This window comes from Lathamus discolor, chromosome 19 (assembly GCF_037157495.1).
Source record: "Lathamus discolor isolate bLatDis1 chromosome 19, bLatDis1.hap1, whole genome shotgun sequence".
In the NCBI taxonomy this organism is placed as follows: Eukaryota; Metazoa; Chordata; class Aves; order Psittaciformes; family Psittacidae; genus Lathamus; species Lathamus discolor.
Genome location: NC_088902.1, coordinates 2989786 through 3010632, shown reverse-complemented (window position 1 = coordinate 3010632; position 20847 = coordinate 2989786). Strand labels below are relative to the sequence as shown.

At 55.0% G+C, this 20847-nt stretch overlaps 1 protein-coding gene across 1 annotated transcript in view; it reads left to right on the top strand.

The window, feature by feature from the left end:
* GRM4 (glutamate metabotropic receptor 4) overlaps positions 1-20847 on the top strand; it is a 46078-nt gene that overhangs the window by 11560 nt on the left and 13671 nt on the right. Inside the window, exons 3-6 of the mRNA XM_065698447.1 lie at positions 4453-4669; positions 15728-15863; positions 18106-18260; positions 18742-18882. Of these exons, the coding sequence (XP_065554519.1) occupies positions 4453-4669; positions 15728-15863; positions 18106-18260; positions 18742-18882 (649 nt within the window). The remainder of the gene's footprint in view (positions 1-4452; positions 4670-15727; positions 15864-18105; positions 18261-18741; positions 18883-20847) is intronic.

The window sequence follows — 20847 nt, the reverse complement described above, 5'->3', positions numbered from 1 at the left end:
TGCAAGGGGAGCTGGGGGTGCTCAGCGCCTGTGGGCATGGGAGGTTTTGGGACCACGTTGCCATGGCCAGGGAGGATGGGCAGAGCTGGGTCAGGCTTTTGTCTGCCCCCCCCCATCAGCGCTGCCTGGAGGCTTTGGGGATGCTGGGGCAGGAGGGATGCTGCATTTGGCACCGGGCTTCCCACTTGGTGGGTAAATAACCTTGGTGAAGCCAGCAAGGTGGAGATCAGCTGGGGGGCACTGATTAATCACCCACTCCTGCCACTTCATTTTCTTGTTCTTGACTGGGTTTACGAAACAAATTGCAGCTGCCCCGGCCCCACAGCATCAGTCCCTGGGCATGGAATGGATCAGCGAGGAGGAGCGGGAGGCTGAAGGCAGCGGGGCAGCAAGCCTGGTGATGCCAAAGGGCAGCATCTGCGGCTCTGTGCACCCTGCGCTTTGCTCTCAGCTGGGATGAGTTGGTTTTGGTCGGCTGCAACCACCCTCTGGCAGCACCAGGGTTTTACCTCCCCGGTGTGGGGAGCTGGGTCCAGTAAGAGAAAGTTTTCTTTCCTGTAGCTGGTTTTACATCTGCTGCTGGCACCCCCGGATGAGCCCTTCTCCTGTTGCTGTGAGCCGGTGCCAGGGCTGGCCGGGAGCTGCTCCCGCAGCTGCTTCCCAGTGCCTTCTTTCTTGACAAGAGCCAGATTTACGGAAGGGATGGAGCAGCCTGAGCCTGGCCAGTGGCAGCCCCGGTGCTGAGCTGCCCGATTTACAGGCTTCATTTCACGGGTCATGGCAAGGGGAGCCTGCTGCTCCCTGTGTCACCCGGGAGCGCTGCCTTGCAGTGGCATCAGAGCTGTTATCGGCGCTGTTATCGGCTCTGCAGTGTGCCGGTGCGTGATGATCTCTGAATGATCCCAATGGGAGTTGGAGCAGCTCCCATTTTCAGCTGGGGAAACTGAGGCACAGAGACCTGGTGAGCAGCTCAGGCTCTGTGCGTTGTGGGATCTTCATCGCTCTCTGAGATGCCAAAGGCTGGATCCTGTTGTGGCGCTGGATGGGGCTGTGGGATGGGGGCTGCAGCTCGCTCTGTTCCTATGACAAGACCCGGCCATCTCTGCTCAGCCCCCTTGCTCCTCCAAGCCCCTGCGGTGCTTTACGCTCTCCCTAATTAAAAGCTGCCGTCCAAATGGCTCGATGATGGAAATTCTAATTAAATCAATTCCATCTTGTCGGTGAAGCAGAGGTTTGCATAAGATATGCATGAAAATTAATAATTATGGTTAGGGAATTAGCTGCTCCTGACCTTGTTTCTGGCATGGGGGGGCTGCTACAGGAGCCCCTTCTAGTGGAGATGCTCCTGACCGGTGTGCGTGGCTCTGGCTTTGCAATGGCCTGTGTGCTTTTTGGCTCCTTCCCTCCCGGCTGCTCAGGTTGCCGTTCACGTTGATGGTTTAAGCCTCGGCGGGGGGGCTGTGCTGAAATCACCACCTTTACCTAATTCTCCCCAGTCTATCTGCCACCGGTAAATGCTGCAGCAGCTCGGAAGTGGTGTTAATGAAATGGGTATGAAATCCAGGGGCTTTTGCAGTGCATTTGCGGTTGATAATACCAGTCCATTGACCCAGGGGCTGGGGGCAGCAGGGTGACAACCCCCACTCCAGCTCCTGCCTGCTTTCTTACCCTGAGGGCCATTTATCCAGGCTGGGGGTGCTTCTGGATGATGCTGACTCTGTTTCTTGGTTCAAAATGGGAGGAAGGAGGTTGTACCCCTTGCCCTGGGGCTCCTCCCCACTCTTGATGGGACAAGGGAGCCTTGGGATGCAGGGGAGCTGGTCCCACTGGTTTCCCTACCACCACTGCAGTATTTACCCCAGGCTGGAGATGAGCCAGGCCAGGTACCAGCAGTGCCCAAACATGCAGCTGAGATGCTTCCAACTCCCCCTCCCCACTGCATCCTTCTTTCTAAGAACCTCAAATTCCCTGCCTGCGTTTTGCTTTTATGGACCTAAAAGAACTTTTGTCTTTTATCTGAGAAAATAGCTGGTGCCACGAGTTAGGCTATTGTAGACCAGGAGATCAAAAAGGCAGAGGGAGGAAAAAGGCAGAAGTCTATGAAATGGTCATTTGGGAACTGGTACTTTATTTTCACTTCCATCCAAGGCAGAGGAGTGAGAGAGAACTGTTCTTTCTGTTCACCTGTTAAAATACAGCTGCCAGTTTGTAGCCTGTAGATCACAGGTATTTTCTAGGCTTTATTTTCCAGCAGGGCTTTGAGCAGGATGGGCAGCCAGGGGTCAAACGCAGCCATGCCCCAGCTGAGCTGGAATGGGATGGGGTGGGATGGGTGGCAGCCTCCATCACAAAGCTGCTGAGCAGGGAGGGATCTGTTCAAACTAAACCACTCTGCAGAGAAAAACCATCCTTGGGAAAGGATCCTCTGGAAAGGCAGGATTGCATCCCTGGTCTCACATCTCCTTTGACATGGGCACTGCTGCTTTCCATGCCTGTTTGCCCTTGTTGCACGGACACGTTGCACCTCCATCCCATGTGCCCATGTCCATCCTTTGGCTGGCCCCGCTGAATGCAAGGAGGAGGTGAGAGCAGGATGAAAGATTGCCCAGAGAGCACCTCACCTGCTGAGCTGAATTCTAATCGAGCCTCATGCACCAGCTCCGGCCACAGATACCCCAGGAGCAGATCACAGCCCCTCGGAAAGGAGCACAAAGCAGGCAGTCACAGAGAATAATCCCATTTGTGCTTTGATAAAGATTCCTTCCTTTCCCTCTCCTTCTCCATCTCTCCTTTTTTTCCCATTGTACATTTTGCAGGGAGGTAGCGGGGTGGCTGCTCCTTTCCAGGGGCCTCTTAGCATTCAGGTGGAGTCGTGGGTTTATAACACGGGTATTGCATTAATAGAGAGAGAAGATGGGAGTGGAAGAGGGGAAAATAACAGAGAAACAAAGGAGAAGCTGTAAGGTGCAGCCTGGGAGCAGGAGCGGAGGAGGATGGAGTGCGCTGTGGGAGCTGGGAGGGTTGGGACACCCGGGAGGCTCTGTGGGGTCTGTGCAAGTCTCCCCATCCTTGGGCTGCTGCTACCCCGCAGGGCTCCCAGCAAAGTGACTTGGTCTTTTAACACCAAATAGGATTCCTACAGACCCCAGACCTTTCCCTGTCCCCTCCAAGTCCACCCGGGTGCCTCTGCTGCTGGGAATGGGCTAATTGCTTAATGGGGAATGGTGATGAGTGAGGCCAAAGGCAGCCTGAGCGCAACGCAGGTGCCTGCTGAGCCTGTGGGATTACTGGGATCCATTGCAGTCCCCTGTGGCTCCAGCAGCGTTTGTGTTCCTGCAGGCTGCGATTACTGAATTATTCCCAAAGTGGATTAGAGGGAGCAGGGGAGGGGAAAGCCCTCTCGGAGCTGGGGATTGCTGCTTGCCCTCAAGACATGGGGTGGTTTGGGATCGGCGATGCCCTGGGCTGTTCCTCCTCCGTTTGCTTTGTCCTGGCATAAAGCAGCATCTGCAGGAAGGTGAGAGGGCAGCGGGTGGCTGGACCCTTCCCAGGGCTCTGCCAGCCCCAGGTAGAGCTGATGCTGTCTCTGCAGCCCCATTGATTGCCCCAGGGTTCCAGCCCTTCTGATTATATTGATGCTGAACTTAAAAGCTTTTGGGCAGGGCTCTGCTGGCCCTTGCCTGCTCCCAGGACCGGTACCTGCCTGTGCGGGAGGAGAGGATGATGGATGGGGCTGTCTGGGTGTTCGGTATGTCTTTGGTAGGGAGCTTCAGGCTGGTAGGGAGAACCTGGGCTTGATAATTTAATAAGCCTATTCCATCTTTAAGATAAATTAAGATCTGTTATGTGTTTTGGAGATGTGAAGTGCTGTGTAAGTGTTAAGCGTCGCATGATCCTGCGGTACTAAATCATTCTAATGTACTGTGTGAGGTGCAGCAGCTCTGCTTAATTTAAAAGGCTTATTTATGGCTTGGGTGGACAGGACCTGGCAAGGTGGGGCTGGATCTATCCTTCCTGGGGCAGGAAGCCAGAGGGAGACCTTAGCAGTGCTGTCTAGGGCAGAAGTAAGGTTTTCTCTTCGGCCTCTCCTATGCTGGGCACATGTGATGCTTGGGAAACCCTTCTGGGGTCTTGCTGGGTGTCCCTGAGCTCCAGGCGGTCCCCAAGCTCCATGGACATGGAGCATGGAGGGGGATCAATGCAATCAGTTAGGGAGCACATCATATGAAGAAATGAAAGCTTGGGATGCTCTGAAACTCACCCCATAAAGCCCAGGGCTGCCAGGCTCCTTGGTGGACCTCAAGGAGACTTGTTTGTGTGTGCTCTGCCCTAGGGCTGGTTTCTGTTCTCCTTTGGGAGATCCTGGAGTCTTTCTGACTAGAAGCATCCCCACCAGTGTGGTGAGATCACCTCTTTCTCCTCATGCTTTGTCTTTTCCCCTCTCCATCCCAGATCCCACAGATCAGCTACGCCTCCACCGCTCCGGACCTCAGCGACAACAGCCGCTACGACTTCTTCTCTCGCGTCGTCCCATCTGATACCTACCAGGCCCAGGCTATGGTGGACATCGTCAAAGCACTCAAGTGGAACTACGTCTCAACCTTGGCCTCCGAGGGCAGCTATGGTGAAAGTGGCGTGGAGGCCTTCATCCAGAAGTCCAGGGAGGATGGTGAGTGGGTTTCTCCTGGGCTGGGAGCTCGGCATGGTCTTTGGAGCAGGTGAGGCTGGACAAGAAGAGGCTGCGGATGGGGATGGAGGGATGCCCCCGGTTGAGCTTGGCCTGAGCTGGGATGTGATTGTAGTGTGCGAGCAGGGGTGGATGACACGGTTTGGGGGATGACCCTGGTGTGATGCAGGTTTTGGGGCTGTTCTGTTGCAAGGGCAATGTGGTGGCCAGCAAAGAGCTGAGCTCTCCAGCAAGAATCAGGACCAGCAATCCCAAGCTATCTCTGCTCTGCAGGGCAGGTTGCTTTATTGCTGCCGGCTCCTTTCGGAAAGCATCTCGACATCCCATTCCCTGCTCACCAGGAGACCTTGGATCCACTGAGCTGGTCAAACCCCTTCCCTCTGTGTCTGAGCCATGGCACTCGAATACTCTCAGGTTTTGACAGAAGATAAAAGTTGGCACCAGTACCCACATCTCCCAGTCTGAGTGGAGTTATCCCTGAGGGCACGTGCTCTAATTTACCCATAGGCTTTGGGCAGGCAGAAAGTCCATGCTCAGCAGAACTCCCTGAGAGGATTTGTCTGGAGCCAGAAAGCATTTTGCTGACGGGAGCGCTGAGATGCTTAGGGGGGATTAGCAGCCTTGGGAGCAGTGACGAGCCTGTGGGCACCTGCTGGTGGCCAAGCACCAACCTTGGACCAGCTGGGATGGGCGAGGAGCCCTGGCTATTGCTGCTGTGGATGCTATTACCATGAGCCTGAACCTGCCCCGAGACCCTACAGAGAGACTGGCGCAGCACCAGGGTCTCTCCTGCCTCTGGCATCACTTGTGCTCTGCAGCATCATGTGCGTGGGGTAAGATGGGAGCTAAAGAGTGTTTTCTGAGCCAGTTAAAACCCTGCAGTGCACAGGCTGCTGCCTATTACTGGCTTAACTGTATCTGAATGGCACATTAAGTTCTGGCAAAGTCGGTGGGACACCAGCCTATCTGGAGCTAGTCAAACTGTGTTATGGCCTTATAAATGGATAAAGGGAATAAAAACTTCTAGGTGACGAGCTCCTAATCAAAGCCCTATAAATAGGAACAGTGTTAATTCTGTCTCTTGCGCGCGCCCTGGAACTGGGAACCGGCTGTGCTTTTAATATGCAGAGAAACCCATCTGGGGATTCAACCTGGAAACTGCTCTTCAGGATTTTAACTTGAAAAGCAGAATATTTTCACGGAGCTGTGGTTTTGCAAGGAGCAGCGTGCGGGGATGCTCTGGAGTAGGCGGGTGCGATGCTTGTTGTACGCTGGGTGTGCTGCCTGCGTGCCCCGTGATGGGGATGCGGGTGTGAGCGGTGCTGGGTTGTGTCACACCAGGCAGCGGTGACAGCGAGTTGCTGCAGGGGATATGTGGATCTGTAGATGCAAAAGTGCTGTCGGGTGTGTTGGCAGGTCCAGGGGAGTTAGAGAGGTGCCCTGGGGAATGGGGTGTCCCATGGAAGGGCTGTGAGCAAAGGGCTGCATTTGTGTCTCTGTGAACGGCTTCCCCACTAACCCTACTGGGGTTTGTGAGTGCTCACAGCAGCCCCATCTGGCTGGTGGTGATAATGAGATACTCGTCTGAGCACAGGAGGAATAAGGGAAAGCAGTCTCTTATTTCTGACTGGGAGGGCAGTTTTCCATCATCTTTAGCATTTTTCCATCATCTTTAGCATTTTTCCACCTCAAAAAGGAAGTTTCTCTGCCCATTTGGGCAGGCAGGTCCTGCCCTGCTGGGTGTTTGGGGCAGGGTTAATGGGAGTGCTGGATGACGCAGAGAGGTAACAGTAACATTGGGTTCAGCAGCTTTGCTAGCCCATTCCTGGCCTTGTTATGCCCTTATCCCACAGCAAGTGTGGCTGGAGGTTGCTCTGCACCCTCATCCGTGGCACTGGAACCTGAGGGTTCCGATGCGGGGATGCACATGGCTGGGAGGAGTGGGTTGATGCACAGGCACAATTTGAACCCATGCTCCTCCTTCATAAAGCACTGGTAAAGGAGCATTGCTTGTGACTGGAGCCCACCGCAGCATGAGCACTTCTTTGAGATACCTGTGGTTACCGCAAAGCCTTATAACCAGATGGTTAATGATATGACAGCGTAATTGCAGAGTAAACGAGTGTACATAGAGTCGGAATGCACACGTATTAATCCAGGGCTGAGGCAGTCCTGTAATTTGTGTATCCTCATAACCCAACGATTATGTGCATTAGTGATAATTTAGTTATCAAAAAGCATAATTCCACTGTAATTGCAGTATAACAGCGGTGTAAGTGCAGCCTGTGCGTTATCAGCAGTGACACCGCTGCAGGAACATGGTTGTTTGTGAGAGCCATCGCGTACCAGCCCAAGTGGGCTCCAAGCTGCTGCCTAAAGCATCTCACCTGGGAGGGAGCGCTGGGGGGTTTTGCCCATGGAAGATCCCTTCCACAGCCATAAATAACGGTGAGGCTGGAGCAAAGCCAGCTCTGCAGACACCAAATACCTTTATGTACCGGCACAGAGCCACTGGGAATGGGTGAAGGGTCTATCCCCTCTCTTATAGCCTGTTTGTATACACCTGGCTCTCATATGTGCTTCTCCGGCAGCATAAAGGGTCCTGTGATTTATTGCTGCTTCAAAGAGTCTCCAGCCATCAAAGTGAGGTAAAAGGGCTATTGGATGACTGAGGATCTGGCCTCTGCCGAGGGCTTGCCAGCAGTTTGTGAGGTGTTGAAATGTCCCCATGGAGGGGCATTTACATGCGGCAAGAGGCAGCTCCTGCCCTGGGGGCAGCACTGACTTTCCTGGGGGGTTTCTCACCCAACCCCAGCATCAGGGCGAACACGTTCCTGCTCTCCTCCCGAGCCGCGCTCTGCTTCATTCCTCATGCCAAGCCTGAGTCTTCGGAGTCAGTTTTTATTTCCATCAGGCGATAATGCTCATTGCTGTAGTTAGCAGTTAGCATTCAAGCTGTTTGCTTTCTGATGCATTATCAACTTGACCTTCAGTTTCAATTTTTAGCAAAGCCTCATATTCGAGCCTTCGCTGTCGCAGTGGAAAGCGCTTCTGCTCAGGGCACAAACCAGCCCCCTCCGCCAGTGGAGGGAGAAGAAATTCACCCTGGGGACTGGTTATTCTTACAGCTGGGGCTGCCCCTGTGCTGCTGAGACAGCCTGGCCTGGCTGGGACATTGCATCTTATATATTGCAATTACCCTGGCAATTATGCTGTTGGCCCCTGGCAATTGCTAGTGGCTGCACTGATGCCCAGGCAGTCTAGAACTAGATGATCTTGAGGTCCTTTCCAACCCTAACTATTCTATGTCTATTCTATTACTCACTAGAGCCATAGTTTTTTGGGTGCTAGCATTGCAGAGATGTAAAGCCTGCAAAGGATGAATTTTGCTTGGCCGTTTAAAAGTGGTTTAGGTGCTCCCTCAAAGCATCCTGCAGAGGCAGGGGATGTCAGGTGTGTTTAGATTTGGTACCGAGGTGCAAGGCAGGGCCAGCATTGGGGTGTCCCCATCTCCAGCCCTTCTAGCATAGCATCTCCCTGTGACCCTGCTCCGTGGCATCCTTTCGGTGGACAGACAGACCCATCTGCAGCCCTCTGGCTCTGTGTGCATTGACATCTCTGCTGTCGCTGAGCTCTGGGAGATGAATTATTAGATTTATGTTTATGTAATTTAGCTGGTGAGCACGGCATGTTATGCCATGCGTCGTAATGTGCAGCACTTGGGTTTGTGAAGAGGGTAATATTTCCAGCCAAATGCAAGACTCCTTAGTCATGTGTCTGGATCAATTTTACGCTGTCATTTCCCCCCTCTTTTGTTTTATCCTTCGCTGAGTTTTCTATATTTTTACTTAAGAGGCTGATACATATTTGTGATGCATTTGTTCATCCCCATGTGACATTCACGGCTGTCTCTCTCTGGTTTTAGCTGGGTTCATTACTTTCGGTTGATGCAGCAGGATGCTGCCCCCCAAAAGCCGCTCCCAAGTCTTACGGCGTAAGCAAGCACAGAATAGATGACTTTACGGCCGATCTGTATATGCAGACGTTTCCAGTCCTGGTTATTGGCTGGCCTTGGGGAGTGCCATTGTTCCGCATCCCATGGATGCCGTCCCCATGGGACAGCTGGGATGGATGGGTGGATGATGCTGGTGGGTACCTGCCTCCATAAAGCAAGTGACCTTCACCCCATGCCAGCGAGGTGTGCCCAGCAATAGGGCAGAGCAGGGCTGATCCAGCTCCCTTTCATCCCTGAGGACGCTGTTCTTGTGCAGTCAGCACTCAATTACCGCGGCTCACCGAGGGCTGGCATTTGCTGCCGCCGTCTCGGCTCCCCAGCCAGATCCTCCCGCTCAGCAGCCAGCACAGAGCTGGATGCTGTTCCATGGCACGATGCCGAAAGCCTGATGTGTCCCCGCGCTGTGGTACTGCGGGGGTTTGGGTGAAGCTTTTCCTGTGGCTGTTTTGTGTCTGGTAACACCGAGGGTGGTGGCATCTCTGTCCCCTCTGGGGCTCGGATGGACCATCTCTGAGAGGTCCTTTCACAGCGTGGCTTCGGAAGGGTCCCTGGTTATACCCATCCCCTGAGTTTCTGTGCTGTTTCTATCATCCCATCCCCTGCCCAGAAATTAGCCCCAGCTCTTACTGGATGTGGCACCTTTTGGGGCATCTGGAGGGACAGGTCTGGTCCCTGAGGCTCTGCTGCCATCACCACTTTGGGTCTTGCAGGGGCAGAAACCACATTTCCTGGGTTTTTCTCCTACTTCTTTCCCCCCCCCCCCACTGCTTCTTTTCTTTTTGCGGCTGTCAACGCTGTGTACACCAACACAACCTGAATTTCCTCACCTGGAAACTGTCCCTGCCCTCGAGCTGTTTGCTGGTGGATGCAAAGTGTGTGGCAGGCTGGGACTGGGGCTACTGGGCACTGCTGCTTGGGAAGACACCCACTGCAGGCCTGGAGCTCGCGATGCCTTTGCTGGCTGAGACCTGCCTATAGATAATGCGGTCCTCACCTCTTAACTCTGCCCCTTGCTCCCACATCTCACAGCTCTCTATGTGATGGAAGCAGGGAGGGAGGCGAGTGGGGCTGGACAAAAAGGAGCTGTTAGCTGTGGTTGAGGCTGGCACGAGAGCTCTGGCTAGGAGCCTGGGTCAATAACTTGCTCTTTAGTATTATGGTGTGTGTCAGGGGCTGCCTGTGGGTGACCCAGGCTGGGTCATGCCAAGCAGATGCCGGCGGCTGTGTGGAGTGAGGTCCGGTCTGAGATGGGATGAGGAGGGAGATGCAGCCCTTGGGGATCGGTGAAGCAGAGGCCATGGATGCTCTCTGTGATGTGGGCTTGGGTCAGGAGGTAAGGGTGCAGAATCTTGCCATGAACATCCCTAAAATCCCAGAGTCTCCCGGCTCTTCCCAATTCAGGGCTGGAGCAGGATGAGGGGGACAGAGACAGCCCAAGGGGCAGCTCACCCACAGGGGCTGCAGGAGCTGGTGGGGCTTGACCCACCGGAGTCCCTGGTTAGGTCTTTAGCAGAAGATCCTTCCTGTGGACACAGACCGTGGTGTTATTTCCTACATGAGAAGCCTGAACTTTCTGCTCCCTGTTGTCCTGCCTGGGGCCCTGGGTTTGAGCTGAACACTTGCTTCTTTTCTCCTCCTTTTCCCCTGTTACAAATTCATTAATTACTGATTTAGCCCAGCAACGCAGGCAGCTGAAAAGCAGGCTCAAATTGCTCAGATTGATAATGTCTGATGAGATTTCAAAACCCTCGGGAGCAGTATTTGAGCTGGTTCCAGGGATGAGGCAGGCAGCAAGCGCCAGGGGCCTCCAGTGATGGGGATGTGTGATACAGAGCCCATGACACACAAGGAGGGACCCGCCGTCTCCAAAGTGGATTAATGTGGGGATCGGTGAAGCTTCCATCACTCCCTGCTTCCTAGGAGGGAAGGGGTGAGATGCCCACCTCAGAGCGAAGCGCAGGAGGCTAAGAGCTGAGATTTGGCTGTACCAGGGGACGCACTGTGGGTGATTTTGTGTGACAAAGGTGTCCTCAGGCTCACCAGAGCTGGTAGTGGTTGTGCTTTGCCATCAGTGGGGCTGGGGCTCACGTGGTGTTGCAGTCTCTGTGCTGGATAATCTGGGTATCGCTGTCATTAGGGCTCTGCCACAGCAAAGGAGAGATTACAGCCATGTGTGATGGGACCTGGGATGGTTTACCAGCACTGCCATTATCCCTTGGCTTGTGCCATGGCATGGGGCTGTGTCCCCATCAGCCTGGCTTGTGTGTGGGTACCTGTGGGATGTAGGGAGCCTTCCCCCCATTGCAAAGCTGCTTTGTTGCTGCAGTGCTGAGGGTGAAAGGGCAGATGGATGGGTGAGGTAAACCCTGGCCTGCGCAGGACATCCCGTGCTCCATGGTTACACCAAAGCGTTCCAGTCTCCCGATGGCGCAGGAGCTCTGCCTCCACGAGGGCAAGGAGCCGTGTCCCTGATGACTTCTCCTCTAATGAGTTGGCTCCTGGAGGCTTTGAAGTGATGTGAATAATGAACCCTGGGGCAGGGGAGCCGCCTGCCGCTCGCCAATTAAGACTCTGGGTTTGGGAGTCTCATTTGAATGCTGGGGTTAGGAAGGGGAGGCTGGATGCATGCAGGGGGAGCTGTGCAGGTGCTGCCTGCAGAGCCTGCTCCCCTCCTCCCTGGGGCTGCCCGGGGAGCACATCACGCCGGGGGGAACATGCACGTTGCTGTCCCCAGCATGGCTAAGCCAGGCCCCCCCTTCTCCAGCACCCCAGGACCATGCTCAGCAGCTGCTGGCTCTGCGGGAGCCCCGGCAGCGCGCTCCCTGATGGATGGCGCTCGGCAGCGACAGCAGTCGGATACCTGCAATCAAGAGGGTGCTTCCCGCAGCTCCCACCGAGCCTGTAATGGTGGAGATTAAACCCGACCTGTGTTTGACAACACACGTTAACCCCAGCTCAGTGAGCAGAGTCCCGCGAGGCCCCCAGCAAGTGGCCAGCAGAGCCATAGGGATGCTGGGGCCAGGGGGTCTGAGATCCCACTGGGCTTTGGAGATGCTGGTGGGAGGGTGACAGCCTTGTGCTTGAGGATGGTGCAGGTTTGCTCCAGGGTGAGTGTGATCCTGTAATTACATCCCCTCCATTTATCTCTCCCTGTCGGTCTCTGATTCCCTGGATGCAGGCTGCTGAATATTTCATCCTTGGCTCTTCCCAGCAGCCTCCCAGTGAAGCTGCTGGCTCTGTCACCACGGGACTAGGCTGCAGGGGTTCCTGGACCAAGCTCTGGGTGCCTGGCTGCTGCCCCAGCCCATGGGAGGTTTGGAGATGGGCTCAAGTTGGGTTTTCAAGGCTGTTTCTCACTGCAAGCACCCTGTATCCTGTGCTGACGTCCATCAGTGATGGCGTGCATGGGACCTTGGCTGAGCACCCTTAAATTGGGTGCCCATCTCCAAACTGCCTCTGGTAGCTTGCTGTGGGCTGTTGCCCTGATCTTGGAAGCTTTCCCCACTATTCCTGCTCCTCTTTGGTCCTTTCCCAAAGCTGGGGGAGAAAAGGGATTATGTACCTCACCTCCTGCCTTCTTCTGGGGCCAGACCTTGGGGAGTGATGCTGTGCTGTCCCACAGGAGGAGGGAGAATATCTGCCTCCTCCCCATCACCACTGCCTCCTCCTCATCACCACTGCCTCCTCCCCATCACCACTGCCTCCTCCCCATCACCACTGCTTCCTCCCCATCACCACTGCTTCCTCCCCATCACCACTGCTTCCTCCCCATCACCACTGCCTCCTCCCCATCACCACTGCCTCCTCCCCATCACCACTGCTTCCTCCCCATCACCACTGCTTCCTCCCCATCACCACTGCCTCCTCCTCATCACCACTGCCTCCTCCCCATCACCACTGCCTCCTCCCCATCACCACTGCTTCCTCCCCATCACCACTGCCTCCTCCCCATCACCACTGTCTCCTCCCCATCACCACTGTCTCCTCCCCATCACCACTGCTTCCTCCCCATCACCACTGCCTCCTCCCCATCACCACTGCCTCCTCCCCATCACCACTGCTTCCTCCCCATCACCACTGCTTCCTCCCCATCACCACTGCTTCCTCCCCATCACCACTGCCTCCTCCTCATCACCACTGCTTCCTCCTCATCACCACTGCTTCCTCCCCATCACCACTGCCTCCTCCCCATCACCACTGCTTCCTCCCCATCACCACTGCCTCCTCCTCATCACCACTGCCTCCTCCCCATCACCACTGCCTCCTCCCCATCACCACTGCCTCCTCCCCATCACCGCTGCCTCCTCCCCATCACCACTGCTTCCTCCCCATCACCTCTGCCTCCTTGCTTTGATTTCTGGCTTTGAAGCAGCGTTTTGCCTAAATGGATATTTTGTGCAAAGACAGCAGGAGCATCGCTTGGCAAATCCCCCTTCCCACTGCAGTGCCTGGGGCCATGAATAATGCAGGCACTGAGAGCTGCCGGGGGTGAGCGGGGCCACCTCCCCCGAACCCCCTTGACCTCTTTTTTTCATTATTAAGAAGATTTCATTAGCAAAGCAGATAACGACGTTAAGTGGTGTTGTCAGCATCAGTGTGCGGGCTGGAGGGAGGGTGCTGTGGGAATATGGAGCTCACAGACCCTCCGGGGTTTTGTTCCTGGGCTGGGTTTGTGTTATTTTCAAGCTTAGAGAGCCCTGATGAGCTTTACTAAACCTGAGGGCCTGGGCGGTGCAGCCAGAGACTGCAGACATCCGGGTCCCTCCGTTTTCAACCGGCATCCATCCGCTTTTCTGTGTCCCCGTCCCCCCTGGCCTGGCCATGTACCCCTCACGTGCTCCGTGCCCTCCAGCTGCCATGTTAATGAGGTCCTTACTATATCCTAACTGCTCATATTCCCTTTTTTGTTTCATTCCTCATTTGATTTAACAGAGCTGCCAAGTGACTTGGTCGTATCTGAATTGCCGTTGATTTAGTCTCTTATTCATGGGCCCCTCTCCTTTTCCCATACATGTTCACTCAAGGCCACTTGCTGCCTCTGCAAGTGCCGCAGGACCCTGGGGGTGTTTGAAACCACTGCTTGGAGCGAGGGGAATCATAGAATCATAGAATAGTTAGGGTTGGAAAGGACCTCAAGATCATCCAGTTCCAATCCCCCTGCCATGGGCAGGGACACCTCTCACTAAACCATCCCACACAAGGCTTCATCCAACCTGGCCTTGAACACTGCCAGGGATGGAGCACTCACAACCTCCCTGGGCAACCGATTCCAGTGTCTCACGTATGGTGCAAACCGGTGCTGCTGTCCCAGGAGAGTCTCAAAGCTGGGTTTGCTCTTGCCATGTTGGGAAGGGACCAGTGCCACAACTGCCATGTGCACGCCTGGGACCCCCGTGTCCCTGTGTTACACACTCAGGAGCGTGCACAAGCAGCAGAGCACAAGCAGCACAGGAGCCTCACGGTGTTGGTGGTACATGGGTACGTGCTGATGCCAGCCCGGAGCTGTTGCTCCTTGTGCATGCCCCTGCCTGTGCTGCGCCGGGGCTTTTGGAAGGTTCTCGTGTTTGCAAACTGCTGCTTTTGTTGGATTTTCTCCTTTTATTGCCATGGAAACTGTAATTAAGCTGCACCGGCTCCTTATCTGGAGCACTGTCACTGCTGGCACAGCCGGTGCCACGCTGGCCTGGCTGGGGCTCAGCAAGGACCAGGCCTGGGTGCCCCAGGCAGGGCTGTGCCCATCCTGCTGGTGCTGCTGCTGCTGCTGCCCGCCTCGCCTGGCTGCTCTGTCTGTCCAGGAGTCTGTTTATCCAACTCCCTCCTCTCCATCCATCTGGCTCCCCATATGGGAAACAAGCAGCGAATTGGCCCAATTTCTTACTGTAGGAAAGGAAAAAGAAACCCCCCTCTTTGTGGCTGGGGGGTGCGGAGCTGGGGTTGGGTGATGCTCCCCCCCCATCAGCAAGTATTTGCTGGGGGATGCTGTTGTCCCCAACCTTGTGACCCTCCCTATGTGCTCAGCACCCATCGCATCCTTCTCACTCTCTTTTATTTGGCTGCAAGTGGTCAAATCATGCCAGTTTCCTTCTGTTGGAGGGAGTGAACTCTCCCGTCCCAGAGCCCTCCTTGGTGCCTGTCCCCATCCCTGCTCCTCTCCAGGGCCATAAGCTGGGAAATCTCTCCCTGCTGCCATGTGCTAATTACTCTGACCTTTGCTTAAGTGAGGATCTTTTAATGGCAGGGAGGTATCATCCGTGTCATTTACTATGCAAATTGAGACCATCAATTACATCCACAAGGTCCCACAATGTTTAATTTTCTCTCCCATCTCTCTTTTTTATTGGCATCTGCAAAAATGCAGGAGCAGGAGGGCTCCGGCTTTCCGGAGCTGGAGGCTGGGAGCCCAGCAGCCGTGTGTGGGGACTCTTCCAATTGTCAGCTTCCGATTGTCTCTTTTAATTCTAATGAGCTGCTTTTGCAATTGCCCCGTGGAAAACCGGGCTGGGAGCTTGGCCAGTGCTGCGGGGATGGGAATGGAGCTCTTTGCAGGGCCAGGCTGCTGTCTGCGGGTGAAGGGCTTGCGTTGGGGCTGCAGCCCATCCATCGTCCGCACTTCCCATGGGCTGTGTCTGCCAGAATCTGACCATTGCATGTGCAGAGCTGGTCCTGTGCTAGGAAGGGGCTGGTGCTTGGAGCCTCTGTGCGGGTGGGCTGGGACCGTGTGTCTGTTGGGGGCACAGGGTGTGATGTGGTTGTGTCTCCAGATGGCAGGTACAGAGAGGAGTGGGTGAAGGTGGAGCTATGGAGATGTGGGATGGGAGGGGAGGTGATGCAGAAGGGCTGAGCTGTGGGGCAGAGGAGGGGTGAAACCAGCGACCTGGGAGAGGAGGTGTAAGGGGAGGGCTTGGGTACATGTCCCAAAGGGCTGGGTGGTGGCCGTGGGGCTCCCTTTGCCTGTTGTGGTGCTGAGGAGCCCGGGGCGATGGGGATGCAGGATGTGGCTCATCGGGGGGCTCTCTGTGCTGCAGGGGGTGTGTGTGTGGCCCAGTCCGTCAAGATCCCGAGGGAGCCCAAGCCCGGAGAGTTTGACAAGATCATCCGTCGCCTGCTGGAGACCTCCCATGCGCGCGCCGTCATCATCTTCGCTAACGAGGACGATATCAGGTGCGGAGGGGCCGGGGGGGATGGACTTCAGGGCACCCGCAGCGAGCGCCACGTGAGCCCCGCGCATGGTGCTGGCCAGGGTGCGGGATGCTAACGGCAGAGCTGGGCACTGTAACAGGAGCCAACCGCACCTGCAGTGTGCATGTGTGTCTGCAACGGGGTGTAAAGGCACCTGTGATGTGGTGTAGATGTGTCTGCGACATGGTGTATCCGACGTGGTGTAGATGTGTCTGCAACAGGGTGTAAATGCATCCGCAACGTGGTGTAGATGTGTCTGCGACGTGGTGTATTTAACGTGGTGTAGACGTGTCTGCGACATGGTGTATTTAACATGGTGTAGATGTGTCTGCAACGGGGTGTAAATGCATCCGCAACGTGGTGTAGATGTGTCTGCAACATGGTGTATTTAACATGGTGTAGAAGTGTCTGCAACATGGTGTATTTAACGTGGCATAGATGTGTCTGCAAAGGGACATAAATGCGTCTGCAATGTAGTGTAGATGTGTTTGCGACATCGTGTGTTTAACATGGCGTAGATGTGTCTGCAACGTGGTACACATCCTGTGGCAGGATCCAGACGCTGGTTCTGCTCTGCTCTGCAGCTCAGCCCCTAGCATGGAAGAGGGACAGGTCCTGGGGGGCCTTTGGGGACCCCCTCTTTCCGCTTTGCCTGCCTGATTCACCTGAGGATGCAGCCCGGCTTTGAGGTGATGAGCTGCTCTGCAGGCGAAGCGATGTCTTGCAGCTCCTGTTGTTTATGGAGCAGAATGATTCACATGGAACTACCCCTGATTTCTTAAGTATCTAATTTATTAATCAGCAAACATTATGTAAATGTGGGTAAACTGCGATCTGAAATCAGTTTACATCAGATGCTCAAACGCTCCAAGTTTCTTTTTCCCTTCCTTAATAGAAATGTCTGCAAACCTGACATTTAGGCGGGTGTGTGGCGAGAAGCGGGGGATTTACCTCGCTGTGTAAATGGCAAGCCCCATTAACTGGGGTTTGTAAATATTTACCCATCCAAATAGGATTCCATCCCATGAACAGCCATTTCCACACACCCACCTCGCGCAGGGTGAGCGTGGGTTTAGCCCGGGCATGGAGATTGCGGATCCTGGCCCTCGTGCCAGCTTGGGCTATGGAGCCTGGAAGATGGAGCTGCCTCCCCTGCAATGTGCAAGGAAGATGGTCCGAGAATGGTTGTTGCTTAGATTTCTGCCTGCCTTAGGTTGGGTGTAAATCACTGATCCCACAGGAACATCTTTGATTTTCCCTGGGGAAATCTGGCCCTGCACCATGACCATGGATGGCTGGAGATGCTTGCAGTGGGACATGGATTTTGCCGACTTCCCTGCGATGGGATGAGCGCGGAGCATAGGGCACGGCTTCCTGCTGTTCCCATAGCTCCAGCACGAGCCTAACTCTTCCCATCTTGTCTCCTCTCTCTGATTTGTATTTATTGTTATTTCTCCCTTATCCCGTGTTTCAAACACCATCTGGACCTGAAATGATCAGCTCCCGTGAGTGACACAACCTGCTTCCTTGCTGCATTAAGAGGACGAAGCTGCCCCAGGCTCCGCTCCTGTGGGGCTGGGGACCCACATGAGCTCCCATGTGGGGCTGGGAATAGAGAGCTCGGAGGGTTGGATCCAGGAAAGCTCCCATCCACCTACTAAGGCTTTCGGAGCTGGTTGGCACTGGTGGAATGCACAAGCACATGTGGCTGAGTGTCTGGCCACGATGGGGATGCTCAGCAGGGCGGATGGCATCTCTGGCTCCCAACTGCTGCCCAGCTGAGCCCCGCAGAGCCTGGTTCAGCTCTAGCCTGAGCACTGGCAGCACTGCCTGGCTTTCTCCCATGGCTTGCAGTGCTGATTGGAGCTGAGAGCACACTGCTGCTGCGTTTCCTGTCTGCTGTGGCACAACCTGATTCCGTGTCGTCGTCCCCCCCCCCCCAGTGTTGTGTAATTAAGGGGGAAATTCAATTAGCAGTCAGCAAATACGCAAATGATGTGGGAGAAGCAGCCTGCGTGCCCAGGCTGGGAGGACAGAGGGTGCAGGAGCTGAGCAGCACAGTTTGCTCTTGTCTGCACACACACACCGGCTTGCGGATGGTGCCAACTGAGTGCCTGGAGTGGAGATGCAAACAGCGCAGAGTCCTGCCCTGTGCCGGTATCCTGCTTCCATGGGGCTGGACATGGAACCCTGTGGTGCCAGCGCCTGTTGCTTCTCTCTGCAGAAGGGTGCTGGAGGCGGCCAAGAGGGCGAACCAGACAGGACACTTCATCTGGATGGGCTCGGACAGCTGGGGCTCCAAAATCTCCCCCGTCCTTCACCTGGAAGAGGTAGCCGAGGGCTCTGTCACCATCCTGCCCAAGCGGGTCTCTGTTAAAGGTAAGGGGCTGTGCTTGGTGGGTACCCTCAGCATCCCCCATGGTCAGTTGTGCCCCTGAAAGCATCCCCTTAACTGCCAGGGTTTGGCTGTAAAATAGTCCTAGAATGGTTTGGGTTGGCAGGGACCTTAAAGCTCATCCAGTTCCAACCCCTGCCCCGGGCAGGGACACCTTCCATAGAGCAGCTTGCTCCAAGCCCCTGTGTCCAACCTGGCTTTGAACACTGCCAGGGATGGGGCAGCCACAGCTTCTCTGGGCACCCTGTGCCAGCACCTCAGCACCCTCACAGGGAAGAGCTTCTGCCTAAGAGCTCTTCTCAGTCTCCCCTGGGGCAGGTTAAAGCCATCACCCCATGTTCTATCCCTACAGGCCCTCCCAGCTTTCTTGCTGGCCCCTTTAGGTACTGGCAGTTTCTCTAAGGTCTTCCCAGAGCCTCTGCCATCCCAGAGATTTATCCCTTCCATCCCCTCTTCCCTGGGCAGGTTTCGACCGCTACTTCTCCAGCAGGACTCTGGACAACAACCGCCGGAACATCTGGTTTGCTGAGTTTTGGGAGGAGAATTTCCACTGCAAGCTGAGCCGGCACGCGCTGAAGAAGGGCAGCAGCATCAAGAAGTGCACCAGTAAGAGCTGTAGGGATGCTGTGGGCAAGCGGAGGCTCCTGGGTGTGTGTTGCTGTATCACACAGGGTGCAAAGGGATGTGGAGGCAATGGCAAAGAACCCAGGTGGGAATTGGGGAAGGCTGGAGAAATACTGGAGCTTCTGCATCGCTGGAGAATGAGGGTGATGCAGGGGCTGCCCTGTGCCTGTGCGGACACTCTGGTGTTTGCTGGGCTCCTGACAGTGGCAGCTTGTCTGAAAGTGGACAGGAAAGAGGCACAAAACTGCCTTTGTGCATCCTGATGTGCTGTGTGTGGTGCAGGAAGCATGTGGAGCCTGTTGGTCGGTGCGTGTGCAAGGGCATGGTCCCCATGCAGGGCTCCCAGGGCAGCTTCCTCTCATGCACGCTTCTTGCACATCTCCCATTCCTCGGCCCCTGCTTCCACGGGTACAAACCCACCCAGGTTTGGGGTACTTGGGGATGAATTCTATGCTATTATGCAGCATTTGGTCAACTGCCTCTTTCTCATCTTGTGCTATCACAAGCACCATTGTCCTGTGTAAGGCATGAAGCCACTGGAGCATCCTCGCTCCCTTGCAAGCAGCTCCTATCTCACTGGAGCAGGCTGAAAGACAGGGTGGTTGCAGAGGAATGGGGCCAATAGGTAGCACAGGGTCAGGATCTGGCTCTTGCTCAGCCAGCACTGATGCTGTGGCAGCAGGAAGGGTGCTGCCAGGCCCCATGGCAGGGCGCAGGGTGCCCACAAGGGAGGCACTGCTGTAATGGTGTTTGCCTGTGTCCGATGGGCCCTTTTGTCACTGCGGGCAGGGAACCTCATCCCTGCAGAACCCGATCCCAGGGCCCCAATCTCCTCTTTAACCCCCGCATTTTTACCCATTTCCAGCTTAAAAGAGGCTTGTGGGGATTAATGCAGTAAACAAGGCAACGGGGGATCTGTCTTGCTGACAGCGCTGCTGCCGAGGTGATGCTTGGAAGCTCGAGGAGGTGACATGTTTACTGAGAGATGGGAGAGATTTACTGCGTGCCTGGCACCGGCTGAAGGCAGATAACGACGCGGCGGCTCGCAGGCTGCGATGTGGCAGGACTGGGGACATTTGTATGTGTGTCCCTTTCCCTTGGGAGGGATGCCTGTGGAAGCCATGGCGTGCCGGCAGGAGGATGGACCCGGCCGTGCCTGGGAACTTTGATCATTAAGGGTTGTTTCTTGCCCCTGCTTTCACTGCTGAGGATGAGGATGATGCTTCCACATCCTCTCCCTTGCAGGCATTCCCCACGTGTTCAGCTGATCTGGGGACATCAATTTGGCTTTTGGACTGTAGCTTCTTGTGGCTAATGCATAGGCATGAGTTGAGTAAGCAGCAAGGGGTGTGCAAGAGAGCTTGCCCGTATCCATGGCCTTGGGTAGCTGAGAGCTTCTCATCTTTCCTGACTGCGTCAAGAGGTCCCCAGCACTGGGAAATGCATGAGCAAGTCTTGAAAACCACTGATCTCTTCATCTTCATCGTAATGTAGCGTTTAAACAAGCAATATTTCAGGGCCAAGGTATTAGTGGAGGCGGCTGAAACCACGACATGGCAAATGTCCTAGGAACTGTCTTTAGATTATCTGAATTTGTCAGCAAATAAATTATCTCCTGAACGTTTGCTTGGCAGATAGAGAGGGGAAATAACACGCGATGAAGCAAATAACCTGTCCGTGCGGATCCGTGCGCTCCTGCTTTGCACGGCTTACGCAAATGTCCCCTTTGGGGCTGTTTTCTAGAGGGAATTGAACTGATTTTCTCCATAAGCTTCAAGTTTAGGTAGAACCCAGCATGTACAGAGAAATGCTGGGTTTGCTTGCTTTTGCATCCCAAAACCCAAACCAAAGGGTCCCATGGGAAGGTGAGGGGTGAGGGCTGGGGTGGGCACCAGGTTTTGGGGCAATTCCTGCTGGCAGCTGCTCATGTTATCCCCGAGACCAACC